The sequence below is a fragment of the Gorilla gorilla genome, chromosome X (assembly GCF_029281585.2).
Source record: "Gorilla gorilla gorilla isolate KB3781 chromosome X, NHGRI_mGorGor1-v2.1_pri, whole genome shotgun sequence".
In the NCBI taxonomy this organism is placed as follows: Eukaryota; Metazoa; Chordata; class Mammalia; order Primates; family Hominidae; genus Gorilla; species Gorilla gorilla.
The window spans coordinates 164,424,888-164,449,725 of NC_073247.2; the positions used below are offsets into that span (position 1 = coordinate 164,424,888).

General features: G+C 47.2%; 2 protein-coding genes and 1 long non-coding RNA gene across 7 annotated transcripts; 1 reads left to right on the forward strand and 2 right to left on the reverse strand.

Moving 5' to 3' along the window:
* Positions 1 to 1,308: 1,308 nt before the first annotated feature.
* LOC129529983 (melanoma-associated antigen 2) lies at positions 1,309 to 5,336 on the reverse strand. 4 transcript variants are annotated; one of them, XM_055376118.1, is made up of 3 exons: positions 5,239 to 5,336; positions 2,958 to 3,023; positions 1,309 to 2,877 (listed from the first exon to the last, which is right to left on the reverse strand). In XM_055376118.1, exon 3 carries the CDS (start codon positions 2,810 to 2,812, stop codon positions 1,868 to 1,870), a length of 945 nt encoding a protein of 314 aa, XP_055232093.1. In that variant the 5' UTR covers positions 2,813 to 2,877; positions 2,958 to 3,023; positions 5,239 to 5,336; the 3' UTR covers positions 1,309 to 1,867. The 4 variants fall into 4 exon arrangements, with proteins under 4 accessions (XP_055232093.1, XP_055232092.1, XP_055232094.1 ...); XM_055376117.2 differs by lacking the exon at positions 5,239 to 5,336 and adding an exon at positions 3,857 to 4,315; XM_055376119.2 differs by lacking the exon at positions 5,239 to 5,336 and adding an exon at positions 3,843 to 4,315.
* Positions 5,316 to 11,610, forward strand: LOC129529985 (uncharacterized). 2 transcript variants are annotated; one of them, XR_008675505.2, is made up of 4 exons: positions 5,316 to 5,431; positions 6,595 to 6,654; positions 10,297 to 10,502; positions 10,874 to 11,610. It is a non-coding gene; the product is annotated as an uncharacterized lncRNA (long non-coding RNA). The 2 variants fall into 2 exon arrangements; XR_008675504.2 differs by having other exon boundaries at positions 5,317 to 5,431; positions 10,444 to 10,502.
* Positions 11,611 to 17,560: 5,950 nt separating this feature from the next.
* On the reverse strand, positions 17,561 to 21,201 carry LOC129529986 (melanoma-associated antigen 3). Its single transcript, XM_055376120.2, has 3 exons — positions 21,075 to 21,201; positions 19,217 to 19,282; positions 17,561 to 19,136 (listed from the first exon to the last, which is right to left on the reverse strand). The coding sequence occupies exon 3, from the start codon at positions 19,069 to 19,071 to the stop codon at positions 18,127 to 18,129; it is 945 nt and encodes a 314-aa protein (XP_055232095.1). The 5' UTR covers positions 19,072 to 19,136; positions 19,217 to 19,282; positions 21,075 to 21,201; the 3' UTR covers positions 17,561 to 18,126.
* Between the last annotated feature and the right edge of the window lie 3,637 nt (positions 21,202 to 24,838).

Here is a 24,838-nt window from a genome sequence, read left to right on the forward strand (position 1 = left end):
CTGAGAGACATGGTGCAGTGCTGAGAAGAAAGATGAAGTAGCTGTCAGGAGGTCAGCCTCGGGCTCGGAGAAGTGGGGACAGCATGGGCTCTAAAGGAATTCAGAACAGGGGTCTGGTTCCAGCCCTGTTCCTTACTAGCCACGTGATACTGAGAAACACCCAGGAAATACCCTGTTCTTATATCCCAATTCACAAGCTCTGTAAGCCCTGGATTCTTCATCTGTAAGCAGATGTGTAAGGCCTGTCTAGTAGGACAGTCGGAGTGTATGCAATGCAGGTGAAGCACCTGGCTCCGGGCCTGGTGTAAATTACAAGTTTCACAAATGGTGGATGGCTGTTATTTCTAACATGCTTTAACCCCAGGCCCTAACACTGGGATTTTGTTGTTGTCGTCGTTGTTCTCCAGGACTTATCAGAGAACATACAGCTCAATAGGACATGGAATAATTAGCCAAAAAAGGAAGCTTCACCCGTAAAATTCAGTTAAGTATTTCCTCTTAGAGAATGCACTTCAAAATTTGGTTGTGAGGGAGTTTTGCCCAGCCAGGTGCAGCTCAAAGCTCCTAGAATGTGAGTCAAAGACCAACTCCTTCCCTCTCTCCCAGCTGCTTTCCCATCCAAACCACTATATTCATCCACTTTGTTACCATCCAAAATCTAGCCCGTGCTTACAATTGGTCAAATTGCACTTGAGATAACCTAGTTAGAATGCCTTTTTAATGGAGTCAGCTCTGGCTCTCCCTGCCTGGCAGAAAAGCACCTGGCCAGTGGCTTCTGGGTCACCCTACCTGGGAAATTCAGCCTTATCGCTCAGGAAACCCTTGCAGATGATGGGTGTCCATCACCTAGATCTTGGGCTGTGTTCAACAGCATTGGGCAAAAACACAGGACACCTTCCATTCCAGCCCCAGGTGGAGATTCCTCTCTCTTCATCCCCGTCCTAAGGAAACTGCTCAGGGTAGCATTCCATTCCAGGCTTTTCTCTCACCCTCTGAGAATCTGGCCCTGGACCCACCGGGCATCATTAGAATCAGCTCCTTCAGAAGCAACTGCAGGTTCCCAGATCCCAAATTGCCCCAGCTCAGGGCATTTATACTCACCACTCTCACCCGGAGCCCCACACCCTCCCCCCTGTCTTACATTTCCACTACATCCTAGAGGACTTCTCGCCACCTTAATTACATGACTGCAGCTCCTAGACTCTATGACCCTATGGGTAGACGTGAGTCTGGCTTACCTTAGAATCCCCACTACCAGGGCCTTCCACAGAGCAGATGCTGAGTGAATGGTAAAGAAATGAGCCAGTGAACAGGAAGAATTATTTATTCAGATTTAATTTCTTTTGCATTCTCAAAGAAGCAAAAACATACACATATTTTTAATTTTACATAATAGACTGAGGTATAAGGCAAGAATTAACTATCTTTTAATTTGAGTTCCTTGTATCATGTATTTTACTGCTAATTCGTTCACAATATAAGCAAATACATATTCCACTGCTGTTATTATGTGACAACTCACAAAATGGAATGGATTTCCCAATCTGAATAAAAAACAGGACTCTTACCCCTAAACTATATAAACAGCACTATGTGTGACTACTGTCATTCATAAACTTGGATGTTGAAGTTCATCCAACCATTTGTTAAAAGGAACATTTGAACAATTCCAACAGGAAACAAAGATAAATCTCAAAGTCATCCGATAGAACAGAAACTCACTGCTAAGAATGCTGACTGCTCTCTTCAAAGAGGCAAGAATGGGCCTCATATCACACGAGGCAGTGGAAGCTAATGGATGGGGCCCTGGAAGGTGCACTGGCCCAGACCCCCTCCCACTGGCCCTGGCTGCAACACGTGCTGAGACTCACTCCTCTCCCTCTCTCAAAGCCCATTCATGCAGGGGTGGGTAGGAAATGTGAGGTTCTCCACCGATCTTTAGTGTATGGTGCAGGACTTTCACATAGCTGGTTTCAATGAGGGCCCTTGGACCCCACAGGAACTCGTAGCACGCAGGATCACTGCCGGGCACCTGCCGGTACTCCAGGTAGTTTTCCTGCACCAGATCTTGGGTGAGTAGCTTCCTGGGATGTGGGAAGACACTGTCCTCCCTCCCCTCAAACACCTCCAACATACTCAGCTCCTCCCAGATTTTCTCCTCAGGGGCACAGTCGCCCTCTATTGCGATTATGGCCAGGACGATTATCAGGAGGCCTGTCTTGGGCATGATCTGATTGTCGCCCAGCAGGCCATCGTAGGAGAGGCCCAGGCAGGTGACAAGGATGTACAAGTGGCTGATGGGGACCACTTCCACCACCTCGATGCCAAAGACCAGCTGCAAGCACTCGGAGGCTTTGCTGAAGATCACAGGAAAGAAGTACTGCCAATTTCTGATGACACTCTCCAGCATTTCTGCCTTTGTGACCGGCTCCCTGGCTCGATACTTGAGGAGCAGAAAATGAACCAACTCAACCATCTTCCTACTGATTGCTGCTTGGAACTCGGACTCCAGGTCAGGAAACATTCTTGGCCCCTCCTCTTCTTGGTTGCTGGAGTCCTCATAGGATTGGCTCCAGAGAGGGTAGTTCATGGTAGTGGGGAGGCTGGAGGCTCCCTGAGGACTCTGGGGAGGATCTGGTGACTCGGCAGCAGGCACCTCCCCCAGGGTGACTTCAACTAGAGTAGAAGAGGAGGAGGCAGCCTCCTGCTCCTCAGTAGCAGGAGCCTGCGCACCCACCAGGCCCAGGGCCTCTCCTCGGGCCTCAAGGCCTTCTTCAGGCTTGCAGTGCTGACTCCTCTGCTCAAGAGGCATGATGACTCTGGTCAGGGCAGCAGGCAGGAGTGCGGGCAGGAGCTGGGCAATGAAGACCCACAGGCCTGGGGAGAGAAGGAGCGTGTGTGAGGCCTTAGGTGAGAACTGGACTGAACCTTGGAGGCTCTGACAAAGGCTTACTTACAGATCTTCTCCTTCAATGCTCCTCCAGTGCCTCGGGTCCTACTTGTCAGCCTGTCCACCTCAGAACCTGAAGGAGGAAGTGAGAGGGCACCTCAGGGTACAGCCGGCCAGCACATGCTGAGGCTGTAGGACTGAGAATAGGGAGGGTGAGGCCAGGCGCTCCGGAGTCCCATTTGTTCTGGGCGGGTGGGGCCCTTGGTGTGCATTCCAGGCAAACCTTCAGCGTTGGCACTGTCTGCGTCCCCTCTGCTCTGTGACCTGAGGACACTGACTCAGACCAAGGCCTCACTGCCTGATTCCTGGAGCTCCTGATTCCTGGGAGAGGAATGCACGGGCCTTCAGTGTGCAGACTGCAAGCACAGCCACGGATTCCCAGAAGTCTCAGCAGGGTTGGCCAGACTCCGTGAGGTCCCCACTCTACTTGGGTGGAGGGTCCCCTCTGTGCTCACTCAGGGCCCTCACCTTTCTCCTTGTAGGGCCTAATCCCACCCTTTTGCTGGTTTGAGAATCTCTCATGTCAAGAACTCACGTCCCTGATATGGTACAGAAGGAGATGAGGGGACCCACATCTGGCCATACACGACCAGGTCCTCCCGCGAAGGACAACGAGAGATGTCCAAATTCATTGGAGTCCAGGTGTCCTGGGTGACGAGTCCGCTTGGTCCTCACGTCCACTCCTGGCAGGGCCTGAGACCCTCCCTCTACTGACCTGACTCCAGCCCCTTCAGACCAAGGCCTCCCCTTCCCTGACATCAAAGATCCCAGGATAATGGAGGGACTTCAGCTGACAGCCCTGCCCAGGGTCTCTGAAGTAACCGCAGGGGCAGGGCAGATTTCTATGGGGCCCCCTGTCGGCATTCTGGCCCAGGGGTACCCTCAATCCTACCTCAGGCTCCCCACCTGGATGCTTGGCAGATCCTAGAACCACTGCATCTGTCGACCAGATGGGGGCCCCTGTGTTGACCTGAGTCACCTTCTGAAAACAAGGTCATCAACTCCCTGAGATCTGGAAACAGAAGTGAGGAGGGGCCACATCCTGTTACCCCCACGTGCGTTGTCCAGGGCTGACCCCTTTGGTTCTAGGGTGAACGTTATGATGGCCTCCTGTGGGTTACTCATCTTTACTCCTGCCAGGGACTGCCCTTTCTCAACCCCCAACCCCCTGAAATGAGCAGACAGCTCCTCTTTACACCAACACCTTATCTCCCTGAGGGTTCCCCAACCTCCTGCCTGTGGTACAAATGAGATTGTCACTTAGGGCCATCCCTGATCAGGTTCCCCCAGAGCTAAGAACAAGGGACGGCCAGACTCTGTGGCATCCCTTCTTTCTGGGCCGGGGGGTATCCCCAGTCCTCAAGAAGGGGGCACACCTTGGGTCTGGCAGATCCTGGGATTCCTCCCTCTGCTGACCTGAAGTCCCAGCCCTCAGACCACAGCCCTCAACTCTCTGTCACCCTGAAGGTGCAATGAGCACGGGGCACATTCGGCCACTGTGCCCAGGATCCCCCAGCCCAAGGTTGCCACTGATCTGGACTCCAAGGTCCCCTCACTCCTCCCTCTTCTTCCTCCCCTTGACTCCTCGCAGGGCTGGGCCCCAACTCCCTGCTGAAGTGGGTCTGTATCCCTAGGATTCCCGCGGCCGAATGAAAAGGTGGCTCAGTTTGAGACAGGGGTACAGTGGGCCCCCTGTCCTGGCATGCTGGGTCCCCTAAGGACTCCACTGTCTTCCAGGAGGGTCTGGGCCCTTCCTCTGCATCCCAAAGGCCATACTCACGAGACCCAACCCCTTCCCTCCCTTAGCCGTACATGTGAACGTCAGGAACCTCGTGCTTGGCCGCCATTCCCGGAGCTTCCGTGGGTTGATTGCAGGGGCAAAGCCCGGATTCTGCCAGGATGGTGGTGGGGGAGGAGATGGGAATGGGGTTTGGGGGTGGGGTTGGTGTTTGAGGGATGGGGGTGGGGTTGGTGTTGGGGGATGGGATTGGTAGTGAGGGTAGGGGGTGGGTTGCCCTCAGTCCCCTCTCGGGGTCCTGACCTTGATTCCTGGCTGAGTCTGGGCCCTGAGCACTTCTAACCAGCCCTGCCCTGGTCACACAAAGCTCTTAACGCCAGAGTTCCCTGCGGTTAAAGTGGCGGGGGGTGGCGGGGTGAGGTGGTGGCGACTCAGCCTGAGAAGTCTTCCCCTGCGGGGTGGTCCAGGCCCGGCAGCAGAGGCAGCGCTGGATTATTGGGGGCCCTCTGTCTGGGGTGAGGCCCGCCTCGGTCCTCCCTCGGCGTCTTACCTTGCCTCCTCACGGAGCCTGTGCCTGCTTCCCTCCGCCGACGTCAGGCCGTTGCTCAGGGCGAGAATCTCGCTGTCCTCTGACCCCCAATGCGCAAGTCAGTGGCGTCACATCCGGGCCCCGTGACTTCCCTGGGTTCACGGCAAGGGTGGAACCGGATTCTTCCTGGATGGGGATCTGGATGGGGGTGGGGGTAAGCATGAAGATGGTGTTGGGGTAGGGGTAGGGATTGGGACGGGGATCCTGAGGCTGTAGATCCTGGTGGGGTCGGGGGAGTTGGGGGTGGGAGGGGCCTTTGGTCATCCCTCAGGGTCCTGACTTGGATGCCAGGCTGAGCCTGGACCGCCATCCTCTGCCGATTGTGTCTGCTCCCCTCAGACCAAGTCTCTGACTCTGAGTCGGCCCGAAGTGGCATTGGGGGGAGGGGTGTGCTCGGGGTGAGATCATTGCCAGTGTGTACCAGGGCTGACAAGAGGGGCTGAGCTGGATTCTGTGGTCCCACTATGTGGGTGAGGGTGGATCCTCAGTCCTCACTCAGGAGGGTCCTCTTCCTCACTCCTGGCTGTTTGATGAAGGAATGGGTGGGAGATGCTCTGTTTCTGTCACCTCTGAGCATCTGCGCATCTGCACCCCTTGTAGAGAATGGCTGCGGGTGCCAGGCCAGGTGCTCCCTGCAGGGCAGGAGCTCCCGCGATGATAGTGACCTCTGGGAGAAGACGCACACCTTCCCACGGGGGCTCCTCCCCAGCCAGAGCTACACTTGGCAAACCTTTGGTCCTAAATGATTTATTCTCTGAATTGAAGAAATACGGTTTACATATCTTCTAAGTATATATGTAGGTAGCAATATATATATTTATTTCTATGAACTAACACCTACCCTTAGTATGCATGATTCACTCTGATATCCTAATCTACTTCCATTCCAGTCTTTGTGTTCTGTTGAAAGAAGTTTTTTAAAAAACATAATTCCTCTCCCACTATGTTGGTTTCAGGTTGTTATTAGCAGAACTCTGGAGCCATGCTGCCTTAACAAACCCAATTTTCCTGGTGTCCTGCTATTGCCTAGGGCTCTTGGCATCGTGTTTTCAGGGGCTGCCTCAGATTGTGCAATGAAGTGAAGTGGAAAATTTAAAACTTTTATTCTACCCATTCTGTCATCTGCCGTCTAGGCAGGCTACAAACCTCCCCAACATCCCTGCCGCTAAACCCCTCCAACAGACACTGCAAGTGTCACACACAAGTACCAGCTCAACACAGTCTCCAGTCTCACTCTGGGCTTTCCCTGTTTTGTTGTGTAGATTTTCTTGCTGATACTGGTTTTTTACTTTCTGTTTCCGTTCTATAAATTTACAGGGTTGATTTGGGAAGCAGAGCACAGCAGCCCAAATTTGCTTGTAATGTCGGCGGCTACAGGTAAGGCACTAAATTGTAAATAATTTAAGCTGAGTTTACATTTTCACACTGTTGTGTTCCCCGTGAATGAATATGTTATACTCCTCTATGGATTTCAAGCTCTTTTTTTCTGAATATGTCAGTATACTTCGGTAGTTGCCTCTATAAACAACTTATACATTTTTATTAGACTTCTATTCAGGTAATTCTTGGATTTTGTTGCTATTGCAAATGGCATATTGTCTACCAATTGTTGTAGTTAGTTATTGCTTTCGTGAGGTGAAGATTTTGATTTTGCTGTAGTAATCTGTTGCACACCTCGTTCTGAAGGCCGATGCACTTGAATATTCCGCATACCTTTTCCTTTGAATTTTCAAGATCGATAATGGTATCATCACTAAACATTACATGTTTTTCCAGTGTTCATACCACTCACTCATTTCGGTACTTACAGCTCTTTGTGTCTCAATCCTGATTTCAAATGTAGAGATAATAGGCTACATCTACTTCTCGTTCCTGACTTGAATGATAATTCTTCGAACATCTGACATTTAAGTATGTTTGCTGTTGATTTTAGGAAATGGAAGTTCTCTTTCAGTATAGGTTACCTAAATATTTTCTTTTTTACCATGAATTCATATTAAATTTATTTAAAAAGCTTTTTCTGTACCCGTTGGCAGGATCAAATTTTTTTCTCTTCCGTTTTGTATGTAAGGAATCACAATGAAACAGATGTTTTTTCTAATGTTAAATCATATTTTATTTCCTTGGGCAGAGCCTGTTTATTCGTTTAATATACTACTAATTTATGTAGGATATTTACTGCTGTGTAAGAGAGCTTACTTGATGTGTTCTTTTTCCATCAGGGGAGGGATGTGGTCCTCATCTGGTTTTTAAATCCAGGAGGGCTAGCCTGGGAGAATGAACTGAACCATTGTCAGTCTTTTGTATGTTCTGGAAGAGTTGATATAAGGTGGTGGTTAGTTTTCCCTGATCATTTGGTAAAATTGGCCTCCAAAGCTGTCTAACCTGGAATGTTTGAGGGTGGCTTGAGCTTTGAATATTGTACAGTTTCTGTTGTATAGTTAAAGTTTTCTTTTCCTCTTTGGATCAGTTTGGTTACTGATTTATTTTATTTCTACAAAGTGGTCAGTTTCATTTAGGATTTCACTTTTAATGGCATATTTATGATAAAAAAAAGTTTTATTAGGGAAAGCCTTCACACATACAGAATAACAGGAACGAATATAATGAACCCAGGATACTTGATACCGAGCGTGAACATCTTTAAATACACAGCAAATCTGGTTCCAGTTAAACACTCGCCTACCTGCATATGAGCTGCTGGAATAACGTGGAGTAAATCTAATTAGACCATTTCATCTCTAAATAACTTAATACGCATTTTTAAAAGATAAGGATTTTTTAAAACAAAAAGCCGATAGTTTTCATATCTAAAAAATTAAATAAATGATTATCAAATGTTCAACTATTTTACACACTTATCTGGCCAACTTAAACTTTATACAATATATATTTCTTTGATGGAGTACAAAATGTGTTAACTTTTCCCCCCACTTGCTTCATTGTGGTGGTTTCATATATCTATTATACAGCTAGGTGTGTGTGTGTGTGTGTGTGTGTGGAACATTCTATCTGCCGTCCCGTGATTCTCCAACCTCTGAAGTTACTTTTAAACTTTACATACATTAAGCTTCACTCTTTGTGCTGTAAAGATCTATGGGTTTTGACAAATGCCTCGTGCCGTTGTCTTAGTCCGTTTGGGCTTCCATAACAAAAATAGTGTAGACTGGGTGGCTTATAGACAACACAACTTTATTTCTCACATTCTGGAGGCTGGGAAGTCCAAGATCAAGGTGCTGGCAGATTTCATGTCTGGTGGAGTCCTGCTCCCTAGTTCATAGACAGCTGCCTTTTCCCTGGATCCTCACATGCAAGAAGGGATAAGGGATCTCCGTGGAGTCTGTTTTATAAAAACACTAATCCCATTCGTGAGGACTCTGCTCTCATGATCTAGTCATTCTCCAAATACCCCACCTTCTGCCTAATACCATCACCTTGGTATTTCAGCAGATGAATTTTGTGGCAACACAAATATTCAGACCAAAGCAAGCATGCAACCACCATTGCAGTATTATGCATACCAGTTTCACTGCCCTGATAAATTCCCTTGTGCTTGTCGGATAAACCCCATGGCCACCACTGATAGGTTTTTCATCTTTATAATTTTGCATTTTCCAGAATGTCATATAAATAGAATCTTATACTATGTAGCCTTTTTAGACTGGTTTCTTTCACTTAGCATAATGAACTGAAGAGTCATGTATAACTTTGTGTGGCTTGGAACTTATTCCTTTTCATTGAGGAGTAGTAGTATCAATGTCTGGTTATATATATCCATTCACCAAATGAAATACATTTTGGATGCTTCTATTTTTGGTGATTGTGAAATAAGCTATTGTATACATTCATATACAAATTTTTATGTAGACATAAGTTTTCAAATCAATTGGGTAAATTGATTGAGTATGGCTGCTGAATCTTGTGCTAAGTTTATTTTCATTTTTTTAAGAAAACGCCAAACTGCCTTCCAAAGTGGCTGTGCCATTTTGCATTTCTACCAGCAATGAAGGACAGTTTCTGTTGCTCCACATCTTCACTGGCAATTGTTCTTGGTCTTGTATTCTTTGTTTTGGTTTTCTATGGATTTTGGACATTCTAATAGGTGTGTAGTGGTATCCATTTTAGTACACAATTATCTAATGCCAAAGGGTGCTCAGTACTTTTATTATGCTTATTTGCCATGTGTATATCTTCTTTTGTGTAGTGTGTGTTCAGATCTTTGACTATTTTCATTTTTTCTATCATTGAGCTTTAAGAATTCGTATATATTGTAGAGACAAGTTCTTTATCACATATGTGTACCGCAGATGTTTTCTGCTAGTCTGTGGCTTCTGTTTTCATTCTCTTAACATTGTCCTTTGAAGAGCATAAGATTTTTATTTTAATAAAATCAACTTGGCAAATTTTTCTTTCCTCGATCATGCTTTTGGTGTTGAATTTAAAAACTCATCACCAAACTCAAAGTTCTGTGGATTTTCTCTTATGTTTTCTTATAGAGGTTGCATTGTTTTTGCATTTTTCATTAGACCTATGATGTATCTTGAGTTAGTTTTCATGGAATATGTAAGGATATGTCCAGGTTATTATAATTTGTGTATAGGTGTCTAATTGTTCAGGCACCTTTTGTTGGCAAACCTGTACTTTCACCATTATTGCCTTTGTTGTGAATCACCTGACTATATGCGCGCAGGTCTATTTCTGAGCTCTATTCTGTTTTATTAATCTGTGTGTCTATTCTTTGCTAATGCTTATGTCCTCCACCGAATTCATATTTTGAAGCCCTCAGCCCCAGGGCGTCTGTATTTGGAGATGAGGCTTCTAGGGAAGTGATTAATGTTAAAAGAGGCCATAAGGGTGGGACCTTGATCCCATAGAGTTAGTTTGGTTATAAGAAGGGAGAAGAGACAGAAGAAAGTACTTTTGTGCCTACATGACCTTTCTCTCTCTCTCTCTCTCTCTCTCTCTCTCTCTCTCTCTCTCTCTCTCTCTTTCTTTCTCTCTCTCTCTGCACATGCACAGAGGAAAGGCCAAGAATGGACAGATTAATAAAGGGCCATCTACAAGCCACGAATAAGGCCATCACCAGAAGCCAACCCCGCCAGTCCTTGATCTAGGACTTCCAGACTTCAAAACTGTGAAAAAAATAATAAATTTCTGTTGTTTCAGCTACTCAGTCAATGGCATTTTGTTATGGCAGCCTGAGCTGACTTAAGACATAACTTCAGGTAACACAATTTTTTTTTTTGTTTCCTCCTAGAAAAAAAAAAAGTAATTTTGACATTTAAAGTCTGTAGTTCATTTTGAGTTACATTTCTGTATGGTGCAAGATATGTGCAATGGCTAGTATTATGTGTCAACTTGTCTAGGCTATACTGCTCAGCTGTGTGGTCAAACAGTAGTCTAGATGTTGCTGTGAAGGTATTTTGTAGATGTGATCAACATTTACAATCAGTTGATTTTAAGTAAAGCAGTTTAACTTCCATAATGCGGATGGGCCTCATCCAATTAGTTGAAGGTGTTAAGAGAAAAGACCAAGGTTTCCTGGAAAAGGAATTCTACCACAAGACTAACATAAAAATGTTGTGTGAGTTTCTAGCCTGCTGGCCTGCCTTCACTGTCCTGGGGGAGGCTTGGAGAGACCAGGTGGACTGGAGTAGACTGTTGAGAGACGCTGGTCTGGTGAAGATGTCCAGGAAACCACGAGCCTCCAGCCCATTGTCCAACAACCACCCACCAACACCAAAGAGGCGAGGAAGTGGAAGGCATCCTCTCAACCCTGGCCCAGAAGCCCTATCAAAGTGAACGGCCCACCCAAGCTCTGACTCCTACCCTGTCCTCCCCTGGCACAACCCCCACCCCAGCCTGCACCATTTCTCTATGAAGCCCCTGTTCTCACCCCTCCTCCATCCTCTTCCCCAAACCAGTGCCCTTCTTTGATCTCCCTGTTTCCTTCCGGGTTCCCAAGACAACCCGGAAGGGAAAAGGGACCCGTCAAGGAAGTTCCAGGAACAAAAGGCTCTCCCTAAAAGACCACCGCTTCAAAAAAACCTGAGGAATGGAGTGGGCCAACACTATCCAGCCACTCTGACCAGCCGAACGAGGAACTCAATCAAAATGCGCCACAGCGGGACCACAAGGGCAAGGAGACCACCACCTTCTCCAGTCTCTCTTCGGGCAGCCAGTAATTCCCGGGCAAGGCCAGAGACTTCAAGTCTATCTGAAAAGTCTCCAGAGGTCTAACCCCAGATAAATAGCCAACAGGGTGTAGAGTACATTTTACACCCCAAAGGGTGTGCCCCATGGTGATGAAAATAAAGTGAACATGTTGCAAAATGGTGTGTGTGTCTGTGTGTCTCAAATGGTAGGGGTAGGGAGTAAGGGGAAAGAGGTAGGAGTGTGGGGAGGGAGGGGGGCATCCTCTACAATTTCTCTAATTCAACTTGCTCTTCGTTCTTTGGTTTCCTAGGGTGAAACTTTTGGCTATTGATTTTAGATTTCATTTTCTAATATAAACATTTAAAATATGCTATATATTTCCCTCAAGGACACACTTTAGCCGAATCCCACTTTTTGTATGTACATTTTTACTTTCATTCAACTTAATGTATTTTTAAAATTCTCCTGAGGCTCCCTCTTTGACCCATAGGTTATTTAGGAGCATATTTTAAAATTTCCAATATTTGGGCATTTTTCAGATATCTTGGTGTTTGGTTTTGAGTTTAATTATATTATGGCCTAAGAAGAGGCTATCTATTATTTCTATTCTTTTCAATTTGTAAGCTTTGTTTGATGGCCCAGAATACCATCTATCTGGGGAGATATTTCATGCACACTTGAGAGGACTGTTTATTCTGCTATTGTTGAATGCGGTGCTTTTCTTATTGTTTTATTTAGTCAGAGTAGTTAATGGTGCTTTTCAGGTCATCTATATCCTTCCTGGTTTTCTGCTTACTTTTTCTCCTAAGTGCTGAGAAACAAATCAAAGAGTTTCGAGAAATGTTTAGTCCCATGAAACCACAACCACAGTGAAGGTGAAAAATATATTCATCCTCCCCAAAAGTTTCTTCCTGTCTTCTTGCTGTCAAACCGTCCCTTCAGTAGAAGTGATCCAAGGTGAGCAGAAGTGAGCATCCGCTGACCATGACCATTTTCCCTACTAACAGAGGCAGGTAGGCACAGAGAGCAGCAGTTGCTTTCACACACAGGCAGCATCCAGGAAGAAAACCAGATCGATATTGTCATAGAAGGAGAGCTTTCTGGCCTGGACACAGGCTGTCGCTCCTTTTCTTGCACACTGCCGGTCCCCAAGTCTGGCTCTGCCTTCCTGGCTTCCCTGGCTCAGATGGGCGATTCACACCACCTCACCATCTCCCCCCACTCCCTACAGACTGAATTAAGGGCCTTGCCACTTTCTATTGTTTTGTTGACTTGCTGTTTCTTCAGCATATATTGAATAAAAGTTTTCTGTAGGAATCAATAAGTGCATGAATGAATGAAATCACCTGGCATGGGAATTCTTTGATTCAAATTATGGAGTCTGCCCTTCCTGGGCCTCCTGCCTACATGAAGAAACCCACAGTTCTTTCACCTGTGCTCACTTGAGTTCAGAAACCCTGTGGAAACTACCACGGAGAGGGTCACTGCAGACGCCTTCTCCCCAGGCCCAAACACTGTCATGGAGGTGAGGATGCTCCCAACAGGATGCTTCCTGTATTGGACCCCACACGTCCCCATCAGTTTAACAAGGAAAGCTGCCACCTGCACTGCCTTGCCATACAACCTGCTCACGTACACACCTTGGTCCAGCCCCCTACCCCAGACACTGTCAGCTGGCAACATACGCCAGCGGTCACTGCCCTAGGACACCTGTCCCGTTCTGTGCCAAGGGTTCAGAAGCCACAGAAGGCTATCTGAGACACAGTCGCCAACTGGAACATTTTCAAGGCACGTCCACAGCCAATCCTTCATCTGCAGAGTCTGAGCTGACTAGTCCCAGGGCACTCTTCCTCCCATTTCTCCTCCATGCAGCCCCACTGCCCCTTTCAACTGCTCATGGGCATTCCTGGCCTGTCTCGGCAGTTGGTCATCAGTCAGCAACCCACTCACATAGCCCAGCCTCTATAGAAGGTCCCCGGGGGATAAAACACCAGCCCCCAGCAGGCATGAAGACAGTTCCCACATCTGGGACGCTGGTGAAGGTACAAAGGACCACTGGAGTGTTCAAGAGAGGTAGCTGGCCCAGAATGACGCAGGGAGTCAGCCAAGCTCTTCCTGAGAGAGGGAAGGGGATTCTGAGGGCGGGAAGGTTGACCAGCACAGCCCTGGTGCATTCAGCCAACACTCAGATCACAGGGCCCCCTCCAGCTGGTGATGATGTTGCCGGGATTTCCCAACTCTATTCCTATTCGTTGTCCTGTCCTCCCTCCTCCCTTCCCCCTTCTCTCCCTCAGGCCCCTGACCCCACCGGCCTGAGGTCTGGATTTAGAGCTCGGAGTGCCAGCCTGCCTGGGGCTCTGTGGACTTGGTTTCGCATGTGGTCTCTCTCATGGACGCTAGCAACGGCTCTCCCCAGGATCCTCCCTGGATCCTCCCTCACGGGCTGAGGGTCTCCTGTCTGCTCTCATTACCTGGCTCCTCTTCAGTCTCACCAAATCCTTCTCAAAGCAGAGAAGAAATGTCCTGTCCACAGTTCAGAATTTTAAATCAATTGTGATTTTTATGAGAATTTGAATTGGTATAGCATTTTTGTAATAACATTTTAGAAATATTTTAAATGTTAAACTATTTTCACCCTTTCACTTTAACCCAGTGTCCATGTTAATATATCCTTCTTATAAGAAAACCATGTTTGCCTAAAATTCATAGGAAGAGACGTTTATTTTATTGTACTTATCATACAGCAAATGGGAAACAACTTATATGCCCATTAGGAAGAAAGAGTTTAATTAATTGTGGTGCATGTCTACTTTAGAATTATAGAAAGTGGTTTCAAAAGTGAGAAAGATCGATCTATCTATCTATCTATCTATCTATCTATCTATCTATCTATCTATCTATCATCTATCTGCCGTTGTGGAAAGAGCCTACATCCATTTTATAAAGTGATAAAAGAATATCAATATGTATATCATTGTTCTTGTATATTGAATAAAAACAATATATTGTTATAGTTTATCTGTCAGTGAGAAGCCTAGAGTCAGCAGTAAAATAATACACAACACCGTTAATTGTGGTGACCTCTGAGGGGGCGGTGGGGGTGGTGGGCGTTGTTAAATGTGGAGGAGATTTGTAAAGGGGAAAATTGTGAATTATCTACATTTCTATAATTTTTGCAATAAGAATATGTACAATACTACATTTTAAATAAAAAAAAAATTAAACCTGACAAACAGAAATACTAGCCATGTCAGTTTAAGTAACTGCTAGCCATTGCAACAGAACAACCATGAATGGCTTGCCACAACACAAGTTTATTTTATGTGCAAATAAGTTCTGATGCAGTTTGCCAGGGGCTCTCCACTCTCACGGGACCCAGGAATCCAAGCTGCTTCCACCTTGTGATTCCACCAGCTCAAGATGAAGCTGCCATGTTTGCTAGTGAAAGCGGAGAGAAAGCGTGGAAATGGCACACTGGCTCCCACATGCCTGGATGTGACAAACAATGCTTCTGCTCCTATATTGGTATAAAGGAAATGTCACATGACCCATCCTAACTGCAAGGACTTTACTGTTCCCATGTGTCCAGGAAGGAGACAGAGACAAAATGTGTGTGAGTACTATACCCTCCCCCATAAACTGTTACATAGTAGGTGCTCAACAAAAACAACTGTGATTCTTTGGTATTACACTACCCTTCTCATTTCTAGGAGTTTCTGAGAAGGCCAAATTTGCCGTGACATTCTCCAACTTTTTCCAGTGTCAAATATGTAACTGATGTTTTCAAATATACGATCACAACTAACTGCCCAAGACTCTTGAAAGTCTCGGCGAGAAGGCTTCCCTTTGCAATACCCTTTAATCCTTAGTAGGCTGAGCATTTTTCCTCCATTTGATTCCCGGTCAAAATGTTAACCTGTGAATTTCTGCTACCCTCCACAAGCCTGAACACCTGTCGAGTGCCTGTAGGCACAATAAAGGCCAGTATTTTCCCGTGGAGCAGGTAAACAGACAAGAAACAGAAGGCTGCTTAATTATTCCTCTTTCATTAGAGTTGACATGTTTTCAAGGAATCGTTTTTAGACTCCTGGAGGACTCCAGAAATTTAGGAATTCAGCCTCAGTAAGTAGATGTTTGTTCCACTGGGATTTCCCAAGGTTTTTCTCATCTAATACTCATGAGGGATGGTTTGCTCTTTGACCATTTATCTGTGCATGTATTCAGAGGCGAATTCCAAAAGGACGCCCTGTGAAAGTCCGATTTCAGGTATCAAGGTGGTTCCAAATTCCTCTAACTTCAGGGTGACATCGCACAAGAACCCTTAGATAATATGGCGAAACAGACCACTCAGCCCTTTCAGAAAACAATCAGAGAGTGTGTTGAAGACAACCGGAGTGGTAACCAGGTGTCTAAACGTCACTGTCCCCGTGTGAGTTTTTATATCAAAAGGATTGTTGATATCATATGGCTTCCTGGGTGAGAGACGGGACAGCCAGAGGACTTCTACTGTGAGAAGGAATGCTCCCTGTCAGGAGGTGAGCAGGGGATTCTGGGCTGTTCTGTGGGGACCAGTGAGGAGCTGATCAGCAGGCCCTATAGGTTCCGGAGTCAGACAGGACACATGGAAGTGACCCGGGGAAATGTGCTGTAATTCTGAAAGTGCTGGGGCTGGACAGAAATGAACACATCTTGCCAGTGTCGGCTCTCAGGGAACCCAGCGCACACCAGCCCCAAATGGTGTTTGATTCTCACTGTCGCGTTCTCCAGGCCTGCTTCATTATGCTGGCCTCGAGGTCCTTCTTTTTGTCACCTGAGAGACATGGCGCAGTGCTGAGAAGAAAGATGAAGCACCTGTCAGGAGGTCAGCCTCAGGCAGGGAGAAGTGGGAACAGCATGGGCTCTAAAGGAATTCAGAACAGGGGTCGGGTTCTGCCCTGTTCCTCACTAGCCACGTGATCCTGGGAAATACCCAGGAAATACCCTGTTTTTATAGCCCAATTCACACACCCTGTGAGCCTTGGATTCTTCATCTGTAAGCAGATGTGATAAGGACTGTCTAGTAGGACAGTTGGAGTGTATGCAACGCAGGTGAAGCACCTGACTCCGGGCCTGGTATAAATTAGAAGTTTAACAAATGGCGGATGGCTGTTATTTCCAATATTTTTCAACCCGAGGCCCTAACACTCCGGGATTTTGTTGTTGCTGTCGTTGTTCTCCAGGACTTACCAGAGAATATACAGCTCAATAGGACATGGAATAATTAGCCCAAAACAGAAGCTTCTTCCATAAAATTCAGTTAAGTATTTCCTCTCAGAGAATGCACTTCAAAATTTGGGTGTGCAGGAGTTTTGCCCAGCCAGGTGCACCTCAGAGCTCCTACAATCTGTGTCAAAAGACCAGCTGCTTCTCTCTCTCCCAGCTGCTTTCCCACCCAAACCACCATTTTCATCCATTTTGTTACCATCCAAAATCTAGCCCGTGCTTACAATTGGTCAAATTGCACTTGAGATAACCTAGTTGGAATGCCTTTTTAATGGAGTCAGCTCTGGCTCTCCCTGCCTGGCAGAAAAGCACCTGGCCAGGGGCTTCTGGGCCACCCTTCCTGGGAAATTCAGCCTTATCGCTCAGGAAACCCTTGCAGATGATGGGTGTCCATCACCTAGATCTTGGGCTGCGTTCAACAGCAGTGGGACAAAAGCAGACGACACCTTCCATTCCTGCCTGAGGTAGAGATTCCTCTCTGTTCATCCCCCATTCGAAAGAAACTGCTCAGAGTTGCTTTCCATTCCAGGCTTTTCTCCCACACTCTGAGAATCTGGCTCTGGGCCCACCCAGCTTCATTAGAGTCAGCTCCTTCAGAAGGAACTGAAGTTTCCCAAAGCCCAAAATGCCCCAGCTCAGGGCAATGACACTCCACAACTCTCACCCGGAGCCCCACACCGTCACCCCTCTCTTACATTTCCTCTACATCTTACAGGACTTCTCACCACCTTAATTATATGACTGCAGGTCCTAGGCTCTACAACCCTATGGGTAGGCGTGAGTCTGCCTTACCTTAGCATCCCCACTACTAACCCAGGGCCTCCCACAGAGCAGATGCTGAGTGAATGGAAAAGAAACGAGCCAGTGAAGAGGAAGAATTATTTATTCAGATTTAATTTCGCTTGCATTCTCAAAGAAGTCAAGGAAATCCTGGTTTGCATATGTGTTTAATTTTACAGAATAGATTGAGGTACAAGGCAAGAATCAACTATCTTTTGATTTCTTGAGTTATCTCATGTATGTTATTGCTAATTCGCTCACAATTTTAAGCAAATACTTTTCCACTGCTATTATTATGTCACAATTCACAAAATGGAATGGATTTCCCAATCTGAATAAAAAACAAGACTCTTACTCCTAAACTATATAAACAGCACTATGTGTGACTACTGTCATTCATAAACCTGGATGCTGACGCTCATTCAACCATCTGTTAAAAGGAACATTTGAACAACTCCAACAGGAAAAGAACAATCTCGAAGTCATCCAACAGAACAGAAACCCACTACTAAGAATGCTGACTGCTCGCTTCAAAGAGTGAAGAATGGGCCTCACGTCACAGGAGGCAGTGGAAACTAACGGATGGGGCCCCGGAAGGTGCACTGGCCCAGACCCCCTCCCACTGGCCCTGGCTACAACTCGTGCTCAGACTCACTCTTCCCCCTCTCTCAAAGCCCACTCATGCAGGGGTGGGTAGGAAATGCGAGGTCCTTCACTGATCTTTAGCATATGGTGCAGGACTTTCACATAGCTGGTTTCAATGAGGGCCCTTGGACCCCACAGGAATTCATAGCATGCAGGATCACTGCCGGGGACCTGCCGGTACTCCAGGTAGTTTTCCTGCACGAAATGTTGGGTGAGCAGCTTCTTGGGATCCCCCAAGATACTGTCTTCCCTCCCCTCAAACACCTCTAACACACTCAGCTCCTCCCAGATTTTCTCCTCAGGGGCACAGTCGCCCTCTCTTGCGATTATGGCCAGGACGATTATCAGGAGGCCTGCCTTGGGCATGATCTGATTGTCACCCAGCAGGCCATCGTAGGAGAGGCCCAGGCAGGTGGCAAAGATGTACAAGTGGCCGATGGGGTCCACTTCCATCAGCTCGATGCCAAAGACCAGCTGCAAGGAATCGGAAGCTTTGCTGAAGATCGCAGGAAAGAAGTACTGCCAATTTCCGACGACACTCCCCAGCATTTCTGCCTTTGTGACCGGCTCCCTGGCTCGATACTTGAGGAGCAGAAAATGAACCAACTCGGCCACCTGCCTACTGAGTGCTGCTTGGAAGCTGGACTCCAGGTCAGGGAAGGTGCTTGGCCCCTCCTCTTCTTGGTTGCTGGAGTCCTCATAGGATTGGCTCCAGAGAGGGTAGTTCATGGTAGTGGGGAGGCTGGAGGCTCCCTGAGGACTCTGGGGAGGATCTGATGACTCGGCAGCAGGCACCTCCCCCAGGGTGACTTCAACTAGAGTAGAAGAGGAGGAGGCAGCCTCCTGCTCCTCAGTAGCAGGAGCCTGCGCACCCACCAGGCCCAGGGCCTCTCCTCGGGCCTCAAGGCCTTCTTCAGGCTTGCAGTGCTGACTCCTCTGCTCAAGAGGCATGATGACTCTGGTCAGGGCAGCAGGCGGGAGTGTGGGCAGGAGCTGGGCAATGGAGACCCACAGGCCTGGGGAGAGAGGGAGCATGTGAGAGACCTCAGCTGAGTACTGAACTGAACCTTGGAGGCTCTAACAAAGGCTTACTTACAGATCTTCTCCTTCAGTGCTCCTCCGGGGGCCTCTGGTCCTCCATGTCAACCTGTCCCCTCAGAACCTTAAGGAGGAAGTGAGAGGGCACCTCAGGGTACAGCCGGCCAGCGCATGCTGAGGCTGCAGGACTGAAAGTATTGAGGGTGAGGCCAGGCGCTCTGGAGTCCATGTGTTCTGGGGCAGGTGGGGCCCTTGGTTTGAATCCACGGCAAACCTTTACCGTTGGCACTATCTGAGCCCCCTCTACTCTGTGACCTGAGGACACTGCCTCAGACCAAGTCCTCACTGCCTTGTTCCTGGAGCTCCTGATTCCTGGGAGAGGAATCCACGGGCCCCCAATGTGCAGACAGCAAACGCAGCCACGGATTCCCAGAACTGTCAGGAGGGTTGGCCAGACTCTGTGAGGTCCCCACTCTACTGGGGTGGAGGGTCCCCTCTGTGCTCACTCAGGGCCCTCACCTTTCTCCTTATAGGGCCTAATCCCTCCCTTCTGCTGGCCTGAGAATCGCTCATGTCAAGAACTCACATACCTGATATGGTACAGAAAAACATGAGGGGACCCACATCTGGCCATACATTCCCAGGTCCTCCCGGAAAGGACAACGAGAGATGTCCAAATTTATTGAAGTCCGTGTACCCTGGGTGAGGAGACTGCTTGGTCCTCACCTCCACTCCTAGTAGGGTCTGAGAGCCTCCCTCTACTGCCCTGAGTGCAGCCCCCTCAGACCAAGGCTTCCCCTTCCCTGACATCAATGATCCTAGGGTAATGAAGGGACCTCAGCTGACAGCCCTGCCCAGGCTCTCTGAGGTAACCGCAGGGGCAGGGCAGATTTTTATGGGGCCCCCAGTCTGCATTCTGTCCCAGGAGTACCCTCAATCCTCCCTCTGGCTCTTCACCTGGATGCTTGGCAGATCCTAGGACCACTGCATCTGTCCACCAGATAGGGGCCCCTTGGGGGTACACCTTGGGCCCTGCAGATCCTGGGATTCCGCCCTCTGCTGACCTGAAGTCCCACTCTTCAGACCACAGCCCTCAACTCTCTTGTCACCCTGAAGGCGCAATGAGCACAGAGCACATTCGGCCACTGTGCCCAGCATCCCCCAGCCCAAGGTTGCCACTGATCTGGACTCCAAGGTCCCCTCAGTCCTCCCTCTTCTTCCTCCCCTTGACTCCTCGCAGGGCTGGGCCCCAACCCCCTGCTGAAGTGGGTCTGCATCCCTAGGATTCCCGTAGCCGAATGAAAAGGTGCCTCAGTTTGAGACAGGGGTACAGTGGGCCCCCTGTCCTGGCATGCTGGGTCCCCTCAGGACTCCATTGTCTTCCAGGAGGGCCTGGGCCCTTTCGCTGCCGCCCAACGGCCGTACTCGCGATACCGAACCCCTTCCCTCCCTTAGCCGTAGATGTGAACCTCAGGACTCACGTGCCTGGCCGCCATTCCCGGAGCTTCCGTGACTTGATACCAGGGGCAAAGCCCGGATTCTGCCAGGATAGCGGTGGGGGTGGGGATGGGAATGGGGAATGGGGGATGGGGGTGGGGCTGGTGTTGGGGGACGGGAATGGTGGTGAGGGTGGTGGTTAGGCTGCCCTCAGTTCCCTCTCGGGGTCCTGACCTTGATTCCTGCCACAGCGTGGGCCCTGACCTCTTCTAACCAGCCCTGCCCTGGCCACATTAAGCTCTGTCCCCAGAGTTCCCTGTGGCTAAAGCGGCGGGGGTCGGTGGGGTGAGGTAGTGGCGACCCAGCCTGGAAGTCTTCCCCTGCGGGGTGGCCCAGGCCCGTCAGCAGAGGCAGCACTGGATTATTTGAGGCCCTCTGTCTGAGGTGAGGCCCACCTCAGTCCTCCCTCAGCGTCTTACCTTGCCTCCTCACCGAGCCTGGGCCGGCTTCCCTCCGCCGACGTCAGGCCGTTGCTCGTTGCTCAGGGCGAGAATCTCGCGGTCTTCTGACCTCCAATGCGCAAGTCAGTGGCGTCACATCCTGGCAACGGTACTACCCTGGGTTCCGGGCAGGGGTGGAACTGGATTCTGCCTGGATGGGGATCGGATGGGGGTGGAGGTAAGCATGAAGATGGTGATGGGGCAAGGGGTAAGGATTGGGACGGGGATCCTGAGGCTGTAGATCCTGGTGGGGTCGGGGGAGTTGGGGGTGGGCGGGGGGCCTTCGGTCATCCCTCAGGGTCCTGAAGTTGATGCCTGGCTGAGCCTGGACCGCCATCCTCTGCAGATTGCTTCTGCTCCCCTCAGACCAAGTCTCTGACTCTGAGTCCCCCTGAAGTGGCATTGGGGGAAGGGGTGTGGTCTGGGTGACATCATTGCCTGCGTTTACCAGGGCTGACAAGAGGGGCTGAGCTGGATTCTGTGGTCCCTCTATGGTGTGTGGGGTGGGAGGGCGGTGTGGACCCTCAGTCCTCACTCAGGAGGGTCGTCTTCGTCACCTCTGGCTGTTGGATGAAGTGATGGGCAGGAGATGCTCTGTTTCTGTCACCTGTGAGCATTTGCACAGCTGCACCCCTTGTAGAGAATGCCTGCGGGTCCCAGGCCAGGTGCTCCCTGCGGGGCGGGGCGGCCGCTCCCGCGGTTGTAGTGACCTCCTATTTCAGTCTTTGTGTTCTGTTGAAAGAATTTTTTTTTTTAAATGTAATTCCTCTCCCACTATGGTGGTTTCAGGTTGTTATTAGCAGAACTCTGGAGTCATACTGCCTTAACCAACCAAATTTTCCTGGTGTCCTGCTATTGCCTAGGGCTCTTGGCATCGTGTTTTCAGGGGCTGCCTCAGATTGTGCAAAGAAGTGAAGTGGAAAATTTCAAACTTTTATTCTACCCATTCTGTCATCTACCGTGTAGGCAGGCTGCAAACCTCCCCAACATCCCTGCCGCTAAACCCCTCCAACCAACACTGCAAGTGTCACACACAAGTACCAGCTCAACACAGTCTTGAGTCTCACCCTGGGCTTTCCCTGTTTTGTTGCGTAGATTTTGTTGCTGATACTGGTTTTTTATTTACTGTTTCCATTCTGTAGTTTTCCAGGTTTGATTTGGGAAGCAGAGCACAGCAGCCCAAATTTGTTGTAATGGCGGCGGCTACAGGTAAGGCACTAAATTGTAAATAATTTAAGCTGAGTTTACATTTTTACAGTGTTGTGCTCCCCATGAATGAATATATTATACTCCTCTATGTATTTCAAGCTTTTTTTTTTACCTGAATATGTCAGTGTACTTCGACAGTTGTCTCTATAAAGACCTTATACATTTTTATTCGACTTCTTTTCAGGCAATTCATGAATTTTGTTGCTATTGCAAATGGCATATTGTCTATTAATTGTTGTAGTTATTTATTGCTTTCGTGAGGTGAAGATTTTGATTTTGCTGTAGTAATCTGTTGCACACCTCGTTCTGAAGGCCGATGCACTTGAATATTCCACATACCTTTTCCTTTGAATTTTCAAGATCGATAATGGTATTATCACTAAACATTACATATTCTTCCAGTATTCATACCACTTACTCATTTTGGTACTTATAGCTCTTTGTGTCTCAATCCTGATTTCAAATGTAGAGATAATAGCCTACATCTACTTCTCGTTCCTGACGTGAATGATAATTATTCGAACGTTTCGCATTTAAGTATGTTTGCTGTTGATTTTAGGAAATGCAATTTCTCTTTGAATATAGGTTAAATACTTTTTTTTTTTACCATGAACTCATATTAAATTTCTTTAAAAAGCTTTTTCTGTACCCGTTGACACGATCAAATTTTTTTCTCCTCCATTTTGTATGTAAGGAATTACAATGAAACCGTTTTTTTTTTCCCTAATGTTAAACCGTATGTTATTTCCTTGGGCAGAGCCTGTTTATTTATTTAATACGCTAGTAATTTACGTAGGATATTTGCTGCTATGTAAGGGAGCTTACTTAATGTGTGCTTTTTTTTTCCATCAAGGGTGGGATGTGGTCCTCATCTGGTTTTTGAATCCAGGAGGGCTAGTCTGGAAGAATGAATTGAACAATTGTAAATATTTTGTATGTTCTGGAAGAGATGAGATAAGATGGTGGTTAGTTTTCCCTGATCATTTGGTAGAATTGGCCTCCAATACTGCCTAACCTGGAATGTTTGAAGGTGGCTTGAGCTTTGAATATTGTACAGTTTCAGTTTTTATAGTTTAATTAAAGTTTTCTTTTTCTTTTTGGATCAGTTTGCTTACTGGTTTATTTTATTTCTACAAAGTGGTCAGTTTCCTTTAGGATTTCACTTTTAATGGCATATTTATTATAAAAAAATTTTATTAGGGAAAGCCTTCACACATACAGAATAATAGAAACTAATGTAATGAACCCAGGATACTAGATACCGAGCATGAACAACTTTAAATACACAGCAAATCTGGTTCCAGTTAGACACTCGCCTACCTGCACATCAGCTTCTGGAATAACGTGGAGCGAATCTAAGGCATTAGACCATTTCATCTCGAAATGATTCAATATGCATTTTTAAAAGATAAGGACGTTTTATTAAACAGAATCCAAATAGTTTTCATATCTGAAAAATTATATAAATGATTATCAAATGTTCAACTATTTTACATGCTTATCTGGCCGACTTATACTTTATAAAAAATATATTTCTTTGATGGAGTACCCAAATATGGTAACTTTCCCCCCACTTGCTTCACTGTGGTAGTTTCATATATGTATAATGCAGCTAGGTTTGTGTGTGTGTGTGTAACATTCTACATTCTGTCCCATGATTCTCCAACTTCTTAAGTTACTTTTAGACTTTACATTCATTAAGCTTCACTCTTTGTGCTGTAAAGATCTATGGGTTTTGACAAATGCCTCGTGCCGTTGTCTTAGTCCCTTTGGGCTTCCATAACAAAAATAGTGTAGACTGGGTGGCTTATAGACAACGCAACTTTATTTCTCACATTCTGGAGGTTGGGAAGTCCAAGATCAAGGTGCTGGCAGATGTCACGTCTGATGGAGACCTGCTCCCTAGTTCATAGACAGTTGCCTTTCCCCTATGTCCTCACATGGAAGAAGGGGCAAGGGATCTCTGTGGGGTCTATTTTATAAAAACACTGATCCCATTCATGAGGACTCTGCTCTCATGATCTAGTCATTCTCCAAATACCCCACCTTCTGCCTAATACCATCACCTTGGTATTTCAGCAGATGAATTTTGTGGGAACACAAATATTCAGATGAAAGCAAGCATGCATCCACCATTACAGTATTACCATACTAGTTTGACTGCCCTGATAAATCCCTTGTCCCTGGCAGATAACCCCCTTGGACACCACTGATAGGTTTTTCATCTTTATAATTTTGCCTTTTCCTGAATGTCATATAAATAGACTTGTATACTATGTAGCCTTTTTAGACTGGTTTCTTTCACCTAGCATAATGAACTGAAGAGTCATGTATAACTTTGTGTGGCTCGGAACTTATTCCTTTTCATTGAAGAGTAGTAGTATCATTGTCTGGTTGTACCATAGTGTGTGTGTATATATATATCCATTCACCAAATGAAATACATTTTGGATGCTTCTATTTTTGGTGATTATGAAATAATCTTTTGTATACAATCATATACAAATTTTTATGTAGACATAAGTTTTCACGTC